The sequence below is a fragment of the Micrasema longulum genome, unplaced genomic scaffold (assembly GCF_059751315.1).
Source record: "Micrasema longulum isolate JH-2025_06_02 unplaced genomic scaffold, ASM5975131v1 h1tg000969l, whole genome shotgun sequence".
NCBI lineage: Eukaryota > Metazoa > Arthropoda > Insecta > Trichoptera > Brachycentridae > Micrasema > Micrasema longulum.
Window position 1 is genome coordinate 288,296 of NW_028278160.1, and position 22,148 is coordinate 310,443.

At 32.6% G+C, this 22,148-nt stretch overlaps 1 protein-coding gene across 1 annotated transcript in view; it reads right to left on the reverse strand.

Moving 5' to 3' along the window:
* Nucleotides 1-1,123: 1,123 nt before the first annotated feature.
* The window catches only part of LOC148277852 (ras-related protein Rab-37-like), an 85,845-nt gene continuing 64,820 nt past the window's right edge, over nucleotides 1,124-22,148 (reverse strand). Inside the window, exons 4-6 of the mRNA XM_088232287.1 lie at nucleotides 21,720-21,828; nucleotides 14,624-14,734; nucleotides 1,124-2,850 (exon numbers count right to left, since the gene is read on the reverse strand). Coding sequence (XP_088088413.1) covers nucleotides 2,579-2,850; nucleotides 14,624-14,734; nucleotides 21,720-21,828 — 492 coding nt within the window. The 3' untranslated portion in view covers nucleotides 1,124-2,578. The remainder of the gene's footprint in view (nucleotides 2,851-14,623; nucleotides 14,735-21,719; nucleotides 21,829-22,148) is intronic.

Here is a 22,148-nt window from a genome sequence, read left to right on the forward strand (position 1 = left end):
TGCGTCTTCTTTCAATACTTCCCCGTAAAATGTTATATTTTTTGCCGCTCACTACATGCTCAAAGTACTGAAGTTTTCGTTTCTTTTTGGTATTCAGTACCCCTTTTCATCCGTCAAAGAACGTCATCGTTTCGGACTCTGTCCACCCAGGATGTTTTTAATATCCTCCTGTCACACCATGTTAAAAAAACAGTTTATTTAGTTTGATTGTAAAACGGCGATAGTCGGCTGTTTCATCATCTCTCGTAAATATATATTTTTTAATTTAGAGATAAATCTTGTTATAATAATATATATTTCAAAATATTCAATTTAAGTATCAATTTTCTCGTATTGATAATTTATTTGAATCTCCGTTCTTACAGTTTAAGGGATTCAATTACTGGGATAGCAATTTACCCCGTATAAGCAGATAAAGTTTTTACTAGAAGAAATCTTGAAAGAGTTGACCTTTTGATTTATTTGTGTAATAATGCGACAACATCAGGGCATCTAATTGAAATAATAATTATCTTGATTAACAACATTTAAGATAGTATTTTACATTGTATTAAAAAGTATTTTAATAGTAAATAATTGGTTCTACCTAGTTCAATAACAGATGTTTTACAAACAAATTAGTGATAACATTCTTATTCGATCGTTAAACAACTTTGCAGTGGGTACAATATTTTTTCTAAGAACTATGGTCTGACTTTTCCGCGACTATGATGACATGGTTTGTTTACAATACATTGTTTTAGTTAGACATACATATTATATGCAAACCGTACAATATTTTTCCATAAAAAGTTGATTTACGGGACTAAAGTTGACATTTTGTGGATTCAATTTAGGAGTCAGCATATTCCTTCTTCTTAGCATAAAAGATTTTGATAGATTGGTAGTCAGACCTCGCAGAAAATTAGTAAAGTATGTTAGATTGAGGAGCTTACTTAAGCTATGAGGCGTCCTTTAAGTTATGGGTAATATCTTCAAATTGGACAAGACAAATTACTCGAATATCTAAAAGTTCCTATTATTTAAATCAGCCAATCTTCTATGACCTTTCAGTTGAAGATAATATTATAATATCTACTGACGTTATGTGTGAATTCAAGTTAAAATATTTTTAATATTACTGTTTTTATTCCTTTGTCAGATAGCGACCGTTCTTAGAAAAATAAGAGGTACTGTAAGCAGCGTTGCCAACCGCCATCATTAAAAAATAGGTAGATTCTGAAAAATAAATCGGCAGATTCGTTATCAGTTAGAACAGTTTCACAAAAAATACATTTTTTAAATTTTAATGGCGAGGGGGGGAGGTTGCATACCAGAAACAGTAACAAAACTGTGGTGAGCGGCGGGGGTAAGGGGTGGCTGCTGATATTTCATGAAAATGGCCAATGGCCAATATAATTTCCCTCGAATTCGGTAGATCGGTAGATTGGTAGAATGCTCTCAAAATCGGTAGTGTTTGCAACGCTGACTGTACTAGACAAAATATCCCAAATCGCACATTGTCGGTTTCTAAAATAATTAATAACCAAAACCGTAATCAAGAAATTATAAATTCATCTACCGATGCAACGATGTAGGGACATGCGCCCTTACGATTTTCACAAAATGGCGCTGTATATATCGCACTCCCAGAAGTACAATATCTTATGTCTTAATTTAGCTGTTTTGAGTTATCAATGCAGTTTGACCTTTCCCTCACTAAGCATCCAAAAAATACACATGATCCGAACGGGGAGACCAAACAACCCCAGCGCCTACTTGTACATGGCGTCAGGAGAATAAAACGTTGGAAGTGTTTATGACCGTGCAATAATTTATTTATGTTTTCGCGTACACATATTTTACTCATTCGTGTATTGTATTCATTTCTGTTAGTTTGCCGAATGCTTATGTACATAAAGTTAAATTAACCCTTGTATTATTAACGTCTTTTTTTGTTTTAGTATAAAAAAAACATAAATTTAAAAACAAAAACAGGAAAATGCTTCTTTCTATTAATTTCACGATTGCAAAAAATATACGGCAAATAGCTTTAAAAACACTTGACTTATCGAATTAAAATCGGTCCATGGGGTATTCGAATCCCCCCCTTCGGTCCGGCTATGTTAATCACATTTTTTTTCTCCTTCTTAGGAAAACACTGCAGTATCTCTACGATTATTTTTGTCGAGAAATACCACAAACTTCAGTATTCTTAGAAATCAATTGAGTAAAATATCAAGAAAAACACAGCACTATGATGCTATAGTGTTGTTTTTTATTTTTACAGTCGAGTGAGCAAATGCTATAAAAATACTGGAAATACCAAATACTCATTGTTAATATACATTGAGTTACAAACATGACCAAATTTTGCATTTGTCCTAATGGAAAATGGCGAATTTAAACATACCACTGTGGACTTTTGCGAGTACGACACCACGCATAATAATAACCGCCTTTTGTGCGTAACTGCGTAACAAGTGCCTTATTAAAGGAAAAAAATGTGAATTTGAAATTATGTGCTAGGGGCCATTTTGTACGCGTTTCCCTTACTACAGATTCTTTTCAGATTGACTAATTTTCGTCCTCTTTCTGTTCACGTGTTGCACGGTGGGCAGCCGCTTCTCTGAGTCTGGTCCCTGACATAGTCTTGCACGCAGAAGCGCTGCTGCGCGTCCCCGGGCACGGGCTGTCCGGCCTGCTGCGCGGCGCGCGCGCGCAGCTCGCGCGCTATGGCCGTGAAGGCCAACTCCACGTTGGTGCCCGTCTTGGCGCTGGTCTCCATGAAGGCCACGCGGTACTCCCGCGCTAGGCGCTCCCCGTCCTCACGCCGGACCTCCCGCTCAGAGCCGCTGTCAGCCTTATTACCTAAAAAAAGATAAATTAAGATCAACAAATGTTATAGCCGAGATGGATAACCTTTTCTAAAAATGGAATGAGAGAGGAATTCGCCCCTAAGATGATTATTTTATTGAATGATCATCGAAAACAATTAAAATATGTTGAATACGCAAATATTTGTAGACAACGACCCAGAGAGAGATTAAGATTATATACTATCCACGACAATTTAAACACTAAACAATACAATGACAAGAAGGATAAAATTTATAAATATATATATAAATATATATATATATATGTGTATATATATGTGTGTATGTATGTATGTGTATTTAAGGGTGTGTATGTAAAGGTGTTTATGTATATATATATATGTGTGTATGAATATTTATGGGTGTATGTGTATGTATACATATCTGTATGTATATATGCATGTGTGTGTGTATGTACGTGTATGTATTTGTGTATGAATTTGAATGTTTATAAGGGTGCACACGTGTGTGTGTGTATGAATATGAAGATTTATAAATAAACATTTATGTTAGTCAGCCTTAGCACGGGTCTTCTCCTACAAGGCATTACTTTATAATATATATTTTAAAATAAAGAAAATAATAAAATTAGAAAATTAAAAAAATATATACATTCAATAGAAACAGAAAAGATTAAAAAATACGAGGTTTGCCTTTTATATTTCGAGATTTGGCAACACTGGTGCTGCTGTCTGGGAACTGACACCTCTTTCGTAGACTTTGACACTTTAGAAGCTATATTTACTCAGAAAGTTTTTTATACGGTAGCTATTTTCAATTGTTATAGTCTGTAATTTATAGTTTTTTCAAAATTTGATATCAGTTTAAAAATAGAATTAAAACGTCAGCATTTTCGTGCGATTATTTTTTACAACTTTCGACGTGGATTTTTACTGTTATCGCAAAGTATCTCATTTGTTGTAAATATACATATTAGGTTTTAACAAAAGTTGTGTCTGTTTTTTTCCAAATGTAAAGATGGGCATCAAAAGTTTTTAAAAAGTTAATGATTATACGTCATTCTAAATAAAAATTTCTGCTCTATAAGATATTGCGTTTTCTTTTGGCGTTACACACATTATTTTATTTTGATCCAAGGCTTCAAAACGGAATGTTAAGTAGATAAAAGTGAGTATTTTCGACATCTCTTTCTATTCGCTTTCAATCGAGAGAATAAATTTTCTGAAATGAGTTAAACTTTTACCATTTTGTTTTACTTTTGGTGCAAATTTTCAAATTTGGAAAAAAATGGACACATGTTAATGTTATATTAACTCCTAACATATCCGTTAGTTTATAAAGTTGATAAAACATGCTTTAATTGTTCCTTATCTTTATATACGAGGGTTGCCTTTTAAATTTCGGGATTTTAGTAAAAAACAAAAATTTACCATCGGAAATGGCTTTATTGTTTTTCAAATGAATATCTACGATTACTAATAAACTTTTGCATCCGTTTTAACCAATGTTCAAAGCACTTTTGCCACTCAGACTGAGGTACCTCTGAAACGTGCATTTTAAACGCATCAACAACTTCTTCAGGTGCCGAAAAATGTTGACCTCGCACTTATTTTTGATGTTCTGCAATAAAAATAAGTAATTGGGTACCCAATGATGAGTCATTAATTCGATGTTTTGACCGGTTAAATATTCTATTGATTGTGCCGATGCTAGCATTGTCGTGGTGGAAAATGATTTTTTGTCGGCGGTTGGTTTTCCTTATTTCTGCGAAGATTTTTGGCAAACAAATGGTTGTGTACCATTCAGAATTAACTGTTTTACGTTGTACCAAAGATACGGTGCGGCACGTCCAGTTTTCCGAAAAAAAACAGACGACCATTTGTTTTGAAGTCCGCAACAACTTTTTCGCTCATATTAAAACACTCATATCATCGACTGCTGTTTCGTTTCGTGCTCATGCTAATATATTCAAGATTCGTCACCTGTCACGATGTTAAAAACATGTTTTGAAGCACCGCAATCATATTTTTTAAACATTTCTTTCGACCATTTGACACGAGCATTTTTTTAAGCGATTGTCAAATTATGTGGAATCTAACGTGAACAGATTTTTTTAACGCCCAAATGTTCATGTATTATTGATTGTATGCTGGTTCCACTTATGCCCAAGGATGCCTAAATCTCACGGTAAGTTAAATGACGATCTTCCATTATCAGTTGATGCACAGCTTCAATATTTTTCGGAACAACAACCGATTTTGGACGACCTTCGCAAAATTCGTCGTTGATCGAACTGCGGCCACACAAAGTCGAATTAAGTTCATCAAGGCACTGTTGTTGATATGCCCTATGAACTATTATGTATAGATAAGGTATGATGATGAAATTGCAATATGTATTGTATTTGTAACTTTGCGTGTGGAAGTAAACAAAGACAATACAGTTAATTTCAATGTTTATATGAAAGATAAACGTTTATAGATTTAATAAAACGTGTTAAATTTAACAAATTCTTCAAAAAAAGCAATGAGGATAAAACTTGAAAGAAATGCGTATTCTAATGTAGAAATATATACTAAATTGAATTCTTCACAGCACAGCAACAAATAAAATATAATGCAGCAATTTTTATACAAAAAATAATTTACACTTTGTATCCCGGAGCTGTGTAAACACGTGATTATATAACCAGGCGTTGTGTCCCGGTCCCGTGTTTTCACGTGATTTACCACCTGTTCAAAAAAGTGTATTTTATTGACATCTAGTGACTTTTATTAGTACGTTTTCACTGCTGGTAAACTACGTGAAAACACGGGACCGGGACACAGCGCGTGGTTATTTTAATCACGTGTTTACACGGCTCCGGGATACAAAGTACAAAAAAGGAGTGAGACGCTGTAGGTATATGTGCGAGCATTGCAATGTGGCTTTGTTGGTAAAACTATCATGCAAAAATGACTTATTAAACTGTTTCAAAAAAATATGAGAAAGAAGAATTTAACCTAGCATTTTCATAATTATGACACGTTTGAGAAACCCTTCACAAAGCATGAAAATTCACAAAAATGGGCCGGGCACAGGGTAAATTCTATGTGTATTCGGCCGGTACTAAGAGTGTTAAGTGGATGAATGAAATAAAAAATGTAGTCACATTTAACCAACAATATTATACCTACGAAACTAGAGATAAAAAAGATAAGATTATTTTTATTATTATGGATAAATAGATTACCAATGAGGAGAAAAACAGAGTCTCTAAACTCATTCCACGAGGGATTAAAACTGTACAATGAGTTACCCGAAGAAATAAAATAAATGTAAATCCTTGAAATATTTCAGAATGCTTTAGAAAAATATGTTTTTGAGAAATTTTAATGTAAAATTGTAATGTTATTAATGTTTATATTAGTTCTTTAGATGTTATGAACTAACTGAAGCATAAATAAGTATAATAAATAAAATTTAGTATTTTCGCAGAATACAGAAGTTTTAGGCCACTAATGTTGAGTGGTAGTAGCATAAAATGCTCCAGTTCCTAATTAAATATATTGGCGGCCCCAAAGCAAAAGCTAACCGCCGCGTTAGGTGCTAACATTTAACAGCTGGGTAAATTCTAATTCCACGCATAAAAGACTTAAGGGATGATACTCTCCGTGCTCGGAACAGAGTACCGACAGGTAATCGAATTTCTACTTAGCACAAAAACCGGGTTGTGGTTCCGTGGTAGTATTGCGGACCCACGGACCTAAGGTCCCAGGTTCAAATCCCACTCTACCACAACTCGATTTAAGCCTTTTAGGAAATGATTTGAACATTGAAATATTTGAGTAAATAATAAGAACTCAAGTTTTTGTCTTTGATTTTTTTTTTTGATATACATATATGTATATTTTCCGTTCAATCTAATTTCCGGAACCTAACTTGTAGACAGTTAACCTGTAACAGCGTAAAAAGGCGCAACATCCAGCTTTGGATTCCCGTAAACTGGAAAAGACAGTTAGACTTTTTTACTCTACTACGCGTTTTGCACGGCAATGTTCACGCGACAACACTCATTTTTCGAAAAATTATTTTAAAAAATCGTTCTATGAAACATTATCATCATCACCATCATTCCCTTTCCGCACCTAATGATGCATAGGGCACTGTATCCGTACACCAATCGCAGCGTATTTTGATCATTTTTGTTACATGAAGGTAAGGTGATCAGTCTTACACATTAGGTACCAGTCCAGGGACCATGAAATATTCTAGTGTAAAAACACAATTTTTAAATATTTATTTCATATCGGGAATCGAACCCGAAATCTCTTGCATGGTAGGCAAACTCGCCGAACATTACACCACGAGGCCGACTATGAAACACCATATTTATTTAATTATACCTCAATGGAATGTTAACACTTTTTTATTAGGTCAAAAAATTTAAAATATGCTATTTCTTATCTTTATTATGCTATTTTATTTATGCTATTTCTTATCATATCAATACTTTTTAAATAGGAATACATATCAAATATCAAATCAAAAACATGCTACAAAAAACCGTTTTGCCCTCCAGGTGTACAAAATGACATACGATATATTCTTCGATAGGATGATTATTTGAACATTTTTAAAAACTGAAATGACAAGTTTTTAATTTACATCACAACATTATAATATTAAAAGCGCACATTACAACAAATTTCTTGTTTCATTTTATCAAACCAGCACATTTTTCATGAGCCTGATTTTCACTCTTCATACATTTCAACCATGTCTCTCCTGGCTTAGATTAGGTATACAGCATCCGGACATAGGGTTATATTATTAAATTTTTCAATATTTGTTGACTAACAACCCTCCTAGAATATCATCTAAAGAGGCCGATATCTCATTAGAAACGAAGGAAATAAAAATTATATATTACAATTAGGTAAAAACTAGTATTTTCAAAAAACCTTTAAAATAAAATATTCAGTACACTTTTAATTATTGACTCCACCAATTAGCGCTTTCATCTTCTATCTGGCATCTTCAGACTGGTCGCTTCAGTCAGCAGTCGCTAAAACTAGCATCTTCAGATATCCACCGGTCTGAAGATGCCCGTTACAGGGTAAAAATGCTAATAAAGACAATTACAATGCAATGCCATTAAAAATAGTTGTCAATAAATTAGTAACATCGAAAGAAAACTGCCATCAACACTTTTTAAAAAGATGTCGCCTGTAATTTGGCATAATAATTCATGTTACAGTGTGTAAAGTGATAACTTAAACCAGCCAATGACAGATCTTAAGCTCTGTAAATGCCTAGATTTCTAGTCTCCAATAATCCCTTTATCTCGGTTAATAAACCGGGTTACGGCCCCGTGAATAGTGTCGCGGACTCACGGATTAGGGGTCCGGGGTTCGAACCCCACTCTTCTCAAACTTGATTCCCATTTTCTGATAGTTGTTTACAACTCATAGAAAACTCGTGAATCATAAGAACTCAAATATCCAACTATAATTTTTTTATTGACAAAAAAAAACACATATATTTTAGTTATTATGATTTACCGAATATTTCGATTTTGAGGCCATTTTCAACGTATTGTAAATAACTCACAATTAGAAAATGGTCATCAAGTTGGGGTAGAGTGGGGTTCGAACCCCGGACCTCTGATCCGTGAGTCCGCAACACTAGCCACGGGAACACAACCGGATTTAATATTGATATAGAAGTCACTATATACATACACATTTGAAAATTTCATAAGCCACATGTAGCCAACTTTACAGAAGAGCCAATGAAAGTTTTTTTTTTATTTTATAAAAAATCTCATATTTATATTATGTAGAATCGCGCAAAAATAATAGGTATCTTTGATTTTTTTTTACTAATAAAAAAAGCAAAAAAACCTTAATTGGCTCTCCTGAAAATCTGCAGCATGTCGCTTGAGAATTTTTTTCTTTCCACCGACGATATTTATGTATATCCATCAAAGTTTGTTTCCTTCATCTCTGTTGAAATATCTTTCAGTTGTATATTAAAGATATTCAAGCTAGCACAGAACTCGAAACTAATCTCCCTTTGAGAGTAAAAAGCTCATGTAAAGTGTAAAGATAATCTAGAGCTTTCATTAAGCTCCCCTCCGCAATAATACGGTACGAGTTGAAAAGAAAATTATGTACCCAATTTACCCGGTATACTGCGGTATGTGAATTCTTTGGTGAAAATATTACGAGAAAAAACCCGAATACTATGAATATTTTAATAAAGAAGTTAGGTGCTATCCAAAAAAACATATTTTTTTGGATATACATGAATTTTATCAACAACATTTTGAGTGAATCTATTTTTTTATAGACAAGAATTGAATTTCACCCGTTAGAAAGTTATGTTCACCCTTAGGGAGAATGCATACTGCGAATAAATCCTGTTTTCATAATATCACCATATGTTAATTTTGTTTTTGTTTTTCTTTTCTTTTCTTTTCTTTTCATGGTCACGTCATACCATATTTATATGCTATAAACTTATTAATAATTAAAAAAAGAATGGCCCACGCTCAGACGCTGAAGTGTTCTACTACTACTACTACTACCATCACGCCATTTCCCCGTAGAAGTAGGCAGAGAGTTACACACGTCTATCCTGGAATACATTCCTAGCTTCTTCAAAAGTTCATACATCTTGTCATGCATGCCCTTCGGTTCTGTCTGCTTTTGACATGACCAGACTTAAGATTTTGGTTTATCTGATCATGCCACGTCTTCCTTGGTCGTCCTCGTCTCACGTCACCGTTCATTTTCGCCATATATACTTGTTTTACCATTCTTTCGTCGTCCATTCGTTCTACGTGACCAAACCATCTCAGAGACCCTTGCTTAATCTTATCAATTATACTTGACTCAGATTTACACTCTCGCCTGATTTCATCATTCGTAACCCTTTCATACATTGATTTCCCACACATTCGTCACGTAAATATATGTATGGAAAATTAAACAAATATTTTTCTTTTTTTAAAATAAGATTTACATATCGCGGTGTAATTACAATAACTAGGTAACTTGAAATAAGCATTTGTGAATTACCCACTAAAAATATGGTTTTACTCTCCACCACGATTGCTACAAATATACAGGTCATGCATTCAAATCATCATAATATGATTGTAATGAATCAGTACTTTGCTATTCATAGCGTTCATGTAGGAAGATACAAAAACGTGCTTTTAGTAGATAACTAAAAATTATGATTTTGAGGTTGCCTAAATTTTTTTGTTCGTAATCGCGGCCCAGGGGTGCTATCATGAATATTCCAACGGGGGAGAAACGTCAAATTAACGTCTATAACTTAGAATCATTCATGAATTTTTAAATAGCGATTATTTACTAAAAACATTTAATTTGTTAAAACTTAACGATAGAAGAAAAATTATAGACCTTTTAAATTTATTCAAAATTGTAAATTCAATATGGGATTGCCCTGAACTATTATCTCTTATCAACTTCAGGGTACCTGGAAGAATGAATAGACAGGTGCCACCGTTTTGTAGCAACAATTCACGGACAGTGTATACTTGTAATGCCGTATTAAATAGACTTCATGAACTCGGCAATAGTTGTTCCCACATATCTGGTATATTTAGTATAGGGTATTGTTCCTTTAGAACAAACCTTTTGAACTTTTTCTAAGATGGTGAATAGTAATTATATTTATTTATTCATGCATTTCATAATATATATAAATACAGTTTTTTGTTCACTTTGCCTAGCTGTGTAAAACAATACTTATGATTTTCTTGTTGTTTTACTGTAGAATGTTTTATTATTAAAACTTTCTACTGAATATGCTGTATAATTTTTAGGTTATTTTTTTAAATATAAATCTCGTATAATTTTTAGTTTATTTTATTTTTTATAAATCTTGGGTTTAAGAAAATTCATGTTTAAAAAAAAATAAAAAATAAGCCAAATATGTTAATATTATAAATGTTTGTAAAAGGCAGATTTGCCGTTTATGTTTATAAAAATAAAATAAAATAAAACATGAATAAAATATAAATTATAAAAAGAAAAAAACACATACGGTTTGGTCAATTCAACCTTAGTGAGTGTTTTGGGTAATGCTTTAGGTCGCAATAAGTATCTTAATGAAAATCACCACGGTTCGCGCGTTCATTTTTTTACGTTTCATCATCATTGTGGATAAATATTAAGGAAAATGTTGTCGCATGCCAAAAATAAAAATCCTTAAACTTCTTTCTTCTCTTCCCCGCGATAGGATTAATAATGGCACCCCCTGGACTAATAAATACCGTCATGTGTCAGGGAGCGAAGGGTTTAATATTGATGTTTTGATAATCCCTTTAAATTACTAGACTTCCGAATTCCTTTCTCAAAAGTATTTTCTTCGTCTCTGTTGAGGTCAACCTATTGATTATAAAGTAGTTATAATATATATTAAAGACTAATTGTTCCGGTTCAACTTTAAAACCTCGTAATCAGTAAATGCAACAAGTCAAACGTAAAAGTCGTAGAAAGCTTTTGCATAAAGCTACACAAGATGAAGTAATTCTATATTGAAAGCTTACTAAAGCTCTTTTGATTGATTCCCTTTGATAGGAAGAACTTTTTCCATATTGACTTTACTGAATATTCTGTTTCATCCAAGTTACCAAATTTATTAAGAAATAAAAAGCGAATACGTTTCGTGAAAATATCTAACATTATCATATTTCTCACAAACTTTTTTCATTATTTGGGGGTCATTTAACATAAATTCTGTCCCAATTTAACATTCGGACATATTTATAACACTGTTAATTAATATTATTAATATTTAAAGCATTAACTTTGTGGTCAAACATTTTAATAAATGTTATCAAATATTTGTATATAACCACTTACCGACATTTCTATGTCTACTACATCCCCTCAAACAAAAATATATATTATAATTTCATTAGTGCATGTTTGTCCTAATCAGTGTATGTTTGTCCTAATCAGTGCATATTTGTCCTAATCAGTGCATGTGCTTATTAAAATGCATGTCGTGTTGGTTTTATATTTTTGTGCAACAACTATGGTGAAGGTGTATAGTGGGTTTTGATTGTTGGTTTGCATGTTGGTTTAGTTGGTGTCCTGACGAATAGACGGGTGTGTTTTGAAACCGGTAGACATAGAAAAGTCGGTAAGTGGTTATTTACAAATATTTCATAACTGTTAATTAAACTTAACTGGTATAAAAAGAAGTATAGAAATTGATAAACTGTTTTCAGGCGTTGCCTAGTAGGTGAAATGGTTCAACCGGATGAATTTCACCCACATGATAAAGGTTGCCTTTTTACTTTACAAAAGTCAACAGATTGATGAGTTGAGGAAATTCGGATGTTGACGAAAACACAGGCAAAATGGTGAAAGTTACTCGGTGTGTAAAGTGGCCACATAAACCAGCAAACGACAATGGTCATAAGCCCTGTAAATGCCTAACCCATATCTCAGAAATGTTTTCCCTCTCTGTTGCGAGAAATTTAAAATCTGCCGGTCTTTTTCTATTTTGAAAATGAGTACCAAAAAAAAAACTAAATGGTATATATTCTAAAGAAAATTTTCTGATCTACAAGGTATTGTGTTTCCTTTTACATTACCCATGTCACTATTATGACTTTATTTATAAAAAAAAACTGAATACAATAATTTATATCAAACTTTCAACTGTGCTCATTTAATACTTCATTTACGCAGTTCTGAAAATATTGACAGTTAAGTGTAGGAAACAAATGCCGTACTTTATTGTTGAGTCGCCGAAATAGTAACGTACCACATATTACCATTATGTACCAGAAAACTTTACTAATGATCGACAATATCGACCTTATATTGAATATTAAATTATATTGTGCGTGTTCATTGTGCGTGTTCATTTTAAAGTGCTTGCAATACGATTCATTAAAATTAATCGACGATAATTTTGACGTTGAACTATCGATGCGTAATAACGTACTAAGCTATTTAGTCATGAAACCCCGTTTCTATTTACCTCATCTGACGCAAAATTATTCGAAATCGATATCGAAAATTGGAAGAAAAAAAACTGCCACAACACTATTGTAATCTGTCAAAAGTACTTTCTTATATTGTCTGAATTGTAGCAATCGAAAAGCATTGTCAGGTTCAGCCAGTAATTAATAAAAACGCTATGAAGCGGTATGTAAGTAATCGCCTGGCACGCTCCTGCCGCACCATTTACCGCATTAATATTATTAGTGTTGATATTATATCCGCTAGATATTATAATAATATACAAAAGCACCCTAATAATTAAACAATATTATCAATAGTACTATCAACGTAATATTGTGGATATCGATGGTGCTTTAATCAAATAGTGTATTCAATCAAAATGGACGGCCAATGAATCCGTGGTTAGGCGCAGTTTTACTGATTAATCACGAATCCCTTTCAATTATATTATAAGATACAAAATTACAAATAACACAGGCATTTGGTTTGAGTATTTTATAACGCTAGCGGGCCTCTGTGATGTAATGACTAAGGCGCTAAACTTACGCACGGAAAGCTCTGGGCTCGATTCCCGATGAGAACACAAAAAAGTTACGTTTTAAAAGCCTTTGTTTTCTGTGCTGAAATTGGACTTTTTGGCCTGTTGAGATTTTTAAAAAAAGTGCAGCTGGGGATTTGACACAAAAAGGTGTGAATCAGAAATACAAGTAATACAAAATAGAGCTATAAGAAACATATACGGTATACCAATGGAAACGTACGTCAAAGACATTTACAAACTTACTGACATTCTCCCATTTTTGGTCATACCGTATTATGAGATTGCAAAAACGGTGCTTCAAGGTGTAAATAAAGACTCTCTCACTAATATTGGCTATATCTTCAATCGTGACGCCCACCAGTATAATACGCGACAGAGTCAAAATATTCACGTACCTGGATCACACACGACAAGGTATGGTCTAAGGTCTCTGCTGTACCTTGCTTGTAGTGAGTACAACAGGCTACCGGACTCCTATAGAACGTCAAAAAATGACTATATTCATTGGAAAAATGACTACTTGAGGAGGTACGTAAAAGGTAAAATTTAGTTTTTAGTTCTTCTTTTTCCTCGAATATTTCTTTCTTACTATATGCAAATGTTTAATATTAATTTTGATTATGAATTGTTTTAATTTCTTTGTATTATATACTTGTTTGCTTTCTTATTTCAGTTTTATGTACATATTATTACTTTTTAATTTATAGTTATTATTACCATACCTTTATTTAAATATTATTCGGTCCCAAAATGAGTTTGTCGTAACTCCTGGGAGTACAAAAATTTTTGTATGATTTAATAAAAAAAAATTAAAAAAGTGAAATCCAGTTTCTTTAGTCTAAAGTAGGTACTACCATCCAATATATATCAGTGTCAATTCCCCACATGATTGACATTAAACATTTATTTAAAAATGTGTTTCTACACTTATCAAAAAAAGAAACATATTAAGAGTTAAAGAGGTCTACAAAAAATATTTACACACTTTTTTCTGTATGAAAGTTTGATCTTTTTTATTACGATTTTATAAAAAAAAGTAAGACCATTGTTATATTATCAAAAAAAATTACGGTCAAGAGTTTATATTTTAAAAAGAATTTTGAGCGGCTTGATTTGCGGTATTTATTTGGTGACTTGTGGGGTTGCTGAAACTATTTGTATTGGTACTTTGTAGATATTCATTCTGCGTGAAATTAGGTAACCTTTTTGTGAGCGGTCGATGCATGGATAAAATAAAAAGGCGAAAAGGATAAAAGGACACTCACCGAGCAACATAATGACGACGTCCTCCTGGGCGTACTCTCTTATCTCACCTAACCAGGCTCTGATGTTGTCAAAACTGGTCTTGTTCGTGACATCATACAGCAGGAGAAGGGCTGGAACAAAACAGGTTAAGGATTATAAATATTTGTAGGCGTTCCTTCTTAATCTCACCCGCATCAATAAATGTTTCACCTCTTTGACTGTACAATAGTATAGACCGATATTTTTTTTTCGAAGTTTTGAAATGAAAGGGGTCTTAAAAGGTGCCTTTTGGATTACTCGGAATTCAAAAAATATTTAAAAAAATTATTCGATACTACTTTTGGCCCTCAGCCAGAGCTTGAAATTTTAGAAAAAGACGATTTTTTGGGCTAAGCCGGCTGTCATTTCGTATTTAAGTAAGATAATCATTCCAATTAAATTTTATAATGTGCATTAAATTTTATTGAGTAAGCATCTAAGGGCGTTAGTTGCACTTTATTTTGTAATAAATGGGTAGCATTGTTTTAATGAGCCATTGTTTTCGTCAACATTAGCCAGGTGCTCAATGGAATCAGTTCCGCGGAGTGTAAACTTTTTGCATTTCGGTAGTTTTAAAACGTGTTTGAATTTTTAATGTGATTAAGTTGTATCTTTACTCAAAAAAAAATAATTTTATCAATACAGATAATTCACAAAATGTTCAGACGGTGATAATCTTAGACAGTGAAAAACACAAATTATGTTTGCCGGTAGTCAAAGATTTCTTAGTAAGCTAGACGCATCTTCACTTAATCTTTTTAATGTCAATGGTACCAATATTCAATACAGGAAATCCGTAAAAAATCTAGGAGTACTAATGGATAAGCATAATACCACCTGCGAGACGTTTTGTATGTACCAACTCGTTCTTAAACCCGAAAATGAAGAATGAAAACTTGTTTTTTAGACATTGTAATTATTACTATTTTTTTTCGTTAGAACAGCAGAAATCTGCTGTTCACATTTGATGCATTTTCGATGTTATTTCCGATTTGTAAAAATACTTTATTCACGTCCGATTTTCAGATCTTTATGCATAAACAAATTTTAGCCTTCGCGAAAAGTAATAAAACTTTATTTCGTGTGAATCTCAATTGTAAAATTTACTTCTCCAGCGATAAAAAAACGTCATTACAGAAGCAAATCCTAGTAAAGTTAACTCTTAAAAACGTTTAAATACGCTTTCAACAAATGTACAAAATAACAACTTTTAAGTTTTATTGTGTTGAAGCGTAAATAACATAAAATGTTAAATAAATTTTATTATCAAGCAAAATGTTGTACGCTGTTTTGATGGATTAACTACTCACACGAGTTATTTACTTCAAAAAAATGTAAAAGCTAACAGAAACAATAAAAACTATTGGTTTTTATTTTATCGTTGTTTTACTTTTTCAGGCGTTAATTAATTCTTGTGAATGTTAATTATATTTTGTATTTGAAGGGTACGGGGTGGTATAAGGATAAATGACAAAAAAAGAAATTTTGAGAAATGTCTAGTGTTTTTAAGTTTTCAAACCTATGGACAATAAAACAGACTTTTAAATATAAAGAACCTCCTTAATGTAGCCTATAATAATAGTAATAATAGCCTATACCGTTTTACATAATCTAAAATGATATTCATTAATATTTAACTATCGTTTTATTTCCAGTACTTAACAGACGTCCACTATTTACCCGCTTTATTCATTTTTTTCTTCTTCAATTATTTTATAAAATAGAGTCTTTATGTCAAATTTATTAAACAGAAATATAGATGATGTAAACTGCTGCAGATGCCATATTAGTTTAAAACGCATAAAAAATGACACCCAACCTTTATATCCAATACCATTCATTAAAAAAAAAAATACATTTAAGAAATTCTTAAACATTAATTATTTATTAAATTTCGGTCTCAATCTAATAATTAATCGACAAAATTTGATAAGTTTGATTGATATTGGGTAAAAAAAGGAGAAGATTTATTTTTATTGTTTACCGTAATCTGGGGTGAATAGGAACAGGTTTTAATATGTTTATTGTCATAAATCGACTCATTTAAGGAATACGAATATTTTTATAATGTCCTTAGTTGAGTCTATAATTCCTCTTTACATTTCTGTTCACCAAAATTGGATTGAATCATTACTCAGAGAGAAAATTAAATTTATACAATGAACTCCGTCTACTTAAGTAGACAGTAAATATACTTTTTCGAATTCCATGTTTTGTGGGGAAGAAAAAAACTCAATTTTAATTAATTAGTAAACACGACAATCTAAGAAAAAAAATTTTTCCTGAGATCATAACAAACATAGCAAGGTGAATTTGGCTTGTGAAATAAAAAAATATATTTAAAAAAAAAGTTAATCTTCATTTAAAAGTGTGAATCATAATTTTCATTAAATAGCCATACTGACTGGATCTTTGCAAACTCGTATCTGTTTGCCACAAAACTCTAAATCACCTTATATCTTGTCCCTATTCACCCGAAAATAGATTTTTAGTGATACCTGACAGTAAAATCAATATAAAGTCGATTATAAATTATTTTTTTTTGCTTACAAACAAAACATGAGCCAACATAAAGTAATTATTTTTGGTGACCTAGAATTATTTTTTTAAAACGGATTATTTCATAGATTTACAACTTACGTTATGTTCCGGTTAATTTTACCGGTTATATTGAAATAACTTGATTTTTTAAAATGTAAGAATTTCATTCTGCAGCAGTTTGTTAGTGTCAGATAAAAAATGTATTGTATTTTGAAAACAGAACTTAAATCAAGTTATAAACTTTAACCAAAATGGAGTAATTTGGCTTCAAAATATCCGGTGATTGGCCGTATTCACTCCAAATTACTGTAAGTAATAGCGTATAAAATATTTTATGGTCATCTCATTCAAAAAACAGCCGTATTTTTAATGTTTTGATTTTTGTTTCCGAACCTTTAGATTGTTGTTTTTCCCCTTTTTATTTCATTATGCTTGATGTGTATGTATTTTTACCAGCCATAAACATTCCATGGTATTTATTTCAGTGTATTTTTATGGGTATATTTCTTAAAATTCACATTTAAATTGCTAAATTTTTGCGTAGAATTTCAGAAGGCTGTTTTCGAAGTATTTATCGCTTAACAAGATTTTATCAAAACATATAAAAAACTAATGTTTCTTTCATGTTTTTCTCAACTATTCAGACCTGAATAAATTCATGTGAATATTCAAAATATTTTGGATTTCGTATGTACTAAACCATTTTTTAAAAATAAATTATCGAACGTTCATTTGTTCACATTGGATGTCGAATTAATCAATAAATAGGCTTTATATTGTAATAATTATTTTAAGAATGTGTGTTATCATCTTGCAATGTGTGTGTTTTCAAAAAAATAAAATAAAAAAATTTATGATATGTGTATTAATATTCAAATCATGCCAATAATGTAATAAAGAAGAACGACTATAATGCGCTCCGTAACAAACAAATTAACTAGAAGTCAGATTTCAAACCAAACAATGAGCATGTCGGCGTAATGCCGACTACTAACTTATGAAGAAAAATAGAGACGTACTTAAAGATACCTGTACAACACCTTACCTTCCATGAAACAAAAATTATCAAAAATACGGTGCAATTGAAGCACTGATGCAGTACCCTAGACCCTGCACACAATTGAACGTGAAAAGAAAATTGAAAAAATAATTTATCTTCAATATGCATTAATAATTAATAAACAAGATTTCTGGATTTTGTTTTCAGACAGCGTTCTTTATTAACTCTTTTTATATTCCTTTTCCCCAAAAATACTTATTTTTATTTTGTTTTAAATTGTGTACATTATTTGTGTTTCTTAAAGATTTAAAGAGAGATTTAAAATCCATCAATTAATACATTCAACAGTATGAAGGCTGCCTTAGATCGGATATTTACTCGGTGCAAACCAAATGCCGCCGATATAACGCCTCCATAACACCTATTCTCCTCTACGGATGTGAATCGTGGCACCTCACTAGGGCCCAAAACAGCAAAATTCTGAGTTTTGAGAATAGGTGTCTCAGAAGAATCTCGAGTGAGCGGTGGTTTGACTTTATGAGGAATGAAGTAATAAGAGAACGGACGCAGCAAACTCCGGTGAAAACTGTCGTCAAGCGGAGGTGATACGGTTGGCTAAGCCATATACTGCAGATGCCTCCTGAGAGCTTTAGCCACACTTGACTGCTTTACAAGACGTCCTGGACATCCACTGCTGACTGTTCGTCGGCAGTTTATGTCAGAACTTCGGGACGAAAACCTGTCTTGGGAGGATGTAAAGGAGTTGGCAGCCAATAGAGACGCATGGAGGCTCTTTGTGGATAGCATATGCTCCTAATAGAAAGCGGACATGGAATGATGATGATGATGATTAAAATCTATGAAAAAATGCAGTTTCGTGGTAATTTAAGTATATGCATGAAATTGTTTAATAAAAAACATAAATATAGATTAAATAGGTGCGGAGGTTTTCACGGCCACTGTTATCAATGTTTCTTTTCTGGGTGATACCGTGTGTGTTGGATTTGTTTCGACGTTTCGGCTACGTTTTAAACCAAAAATATTAGAATCCTCTGGAAACGGAAGCTGTTTATAAACAAGTTGCCAAGGATGTGATAAAGTGTCCACAGGACTAACAGGGCGCACAGCAAAGAAAAGGATTGACGAACACAAAAGAGCATGTAAACTTGGGCACCTTGACGAATCCGCAATAGCGGAACACTTTATAGACACCAGACATTTTTTCGTCTTCGAACCAAAATTTTTACCTAAACCCAGTAATTACAGTGCACGAATAATAAAAGAGACAATTGAAATACACGGACAAATAAATAACACAACGGCGGACTTCAAAAATATCAATACCATCAAAACTCTTTATTGCTCACTAGTTCGACCCCATCTAGAATACGCTTCTCCTATTTGGTCTCCATTCTACAGGACTCATATTGACCATATCGAGTCTGTCCAACACCGTTTTCTAAGAAAAGTGGCATGGTTGCTCGGATTACAAAGGGGTAATTATTCCTATTTTGAAATAGAGCAATCTCTTAATCTGTCTTCATTGGAGAGACGTAGAACTGAGATGGACCTTATATGCATTTTCAAAATACTTAATGCTTTAAGTGATGTCCCATCTCTGTTGCAATCAATTTCTTTTCATGTTCCCAACCGTGTCACCAGAAGTCAAAATCTGCTATTTATAAAATCTTCCAAGAACAACTTTGGTTTTTATGCCCCAATGTCCAGAATGTGTGGATTAGTCAATTCATCACACGACTTGGAATTTTTTGGGATAGATCTTCTGGCTTTTCGTAGATCTCTTCGCGACTAAACAGTGTGGGATGAAGTTGGATTGGCATGGTTTAGCACAAAGTTTTAGGTCTTTCGTTTTTTTGAATATTTGCTAAATAGTTTTATGTTATTTTTGTTCAGTTTCTTGCATTTATGTTTCTTCATGTAACTGTTGTAATTGGCTTAGGCCGTTTATATTATAAATAAATAATAAATAAATAAATAAACAAAGATGACGGGCTTAAATTAAACTCAACATGGTTTCCAGCACTACATACTACAGAAATAAATGAAAGAAATGTGCCTTCTGCTGACTTCGACACGGTACAAATTAGTATTATTTTAACACCTTTTACCCTAAAGACGGCTCCTGTGCTCCCGGCTCATGGTAGCCGAAACGTTGGAACAAATCCACACACGGTATCACCCAAAAAAGAAACATATTGATAAACATAGATTGTTCGACAAAGGAAATCACAAAATGAGTACTTCAAATATATTAACACACACTGTTTTGGTTAGGTTGGGTTTGGGAATTTGATGAAAAGCCGACCTACCTGCTTTGTAAGATTAATTTAGAATATTCAATTTTGGATTGGGAGGAACGTTACATCAACGATGCAATGAGAAGAGCGAGATTAATAGTAATTGTTAACATTATTGATTAGATATTATTGCACTACGGCGATCATTTCAATCAAACTGTTTACTACATTTCTGTGATCACTCGAAATCATTTGAGTGTAAATTAGCCCTCCGCACGACTTTATAATTATGACGGACTTACGCAGTCTATTCTAACGATGGTAAATACAATATCTTATAATAAAGACAAGCACTTATAAAATAAAATACAACTCAATAAAATTAAAGCTAGGACAAAAAAATATTACTACCTCAAAACAAGATCCGGTCTATCTTAGTGATTTTTCAAAACTATAAAGACTAACAACAAGAAAGTCCAGATCTTGTCTCGAGTTTACAATACGACTCAATAGGGACATTGGTGCATGCAAGCCATAGTTTGCGCTGTGTTGATCGAGGAACAGCACATTATTATTTCGCAACCGGCGGATTGGAACATTGAATGCCACTTGTTCCAGTAACGATGGATCATCAATTGAGCCATTCAGTAAATTAAACATAAATATGGAGTCAATGTTATTTCTACGTATTTGTAGACTTGAGATTTTTAACATTGACCGCATTTCTCCGTAAGTGTAGTCTCCCCTCTCGAGGCCAATCATTCACGCCACTTTTCTTAGCAAACGATGTTGCACCGATTCGATCTGATTTATCCTGCTTAGATAGAAGGAAGACCAGATCACGGATGCATATTCTAAAAGAGGACGAACAAGTGAGCAATATAGTGTTTTAACCGTGAACATGTTAGTAAAGCCACTAGATGTTCTGCTAACAAAACCCAAGAGTTTTAGTGTCTTGTTAATCATAGTATCAATATGTTTATTAAAGGTGGGTTTACAGTCAATAATATTGATTAAACAATGTAATTTTCTGCATTAATTTGTTGATGGAAATTCATTGTGAGTACTTTTGCGTATTTATTTATCCACATATTCATACGAATTTCTCAGGGTATTGTGGAAACATACCACACTTTTCATTTTTTTTTTGTTTGCCAAACTTCGTGTAGCACGTGTACTGAAATATTCATATTTAATTGGTATTTTAATTTCATTTTAATAGTTTTGTTTTATTCTATTTAGTTTTTTTTAATTAAAAAATAAATAAATAAAACTTACCATGAGCATCTCTATAGTAGGCGTGTGTGACGCTGCGAAACCTTTCCTGCCCCGCTGTGTCCCATATTTGTAATTTTACTTTTGCACCGTCCACTGTCACCACCCTGTTCTGTTAACAAGAGAAAATACAAAAAGTTAACAAAATGCACTGATTCGTTGAATATGCAACTGGGAATAATATAAAGTACATGTGAATATTTCTTCTTTTAAGACATAATTCAAATCAACCAAAGATTATTGATCAAAGATGCAAAGAATATTTTTCTGCCACTTTATTAAACATGATGGCATATTTTTCCCGCTGAGAATGCAGGGAGCATCTAAAGCGTTATGTTTGTACATTTATTATTAATATATATATTTTATTTGAAGCACAAAATTGTGGTTATTCATTATAATAAAATAAATAAAACAACTTTGTTTTTAACC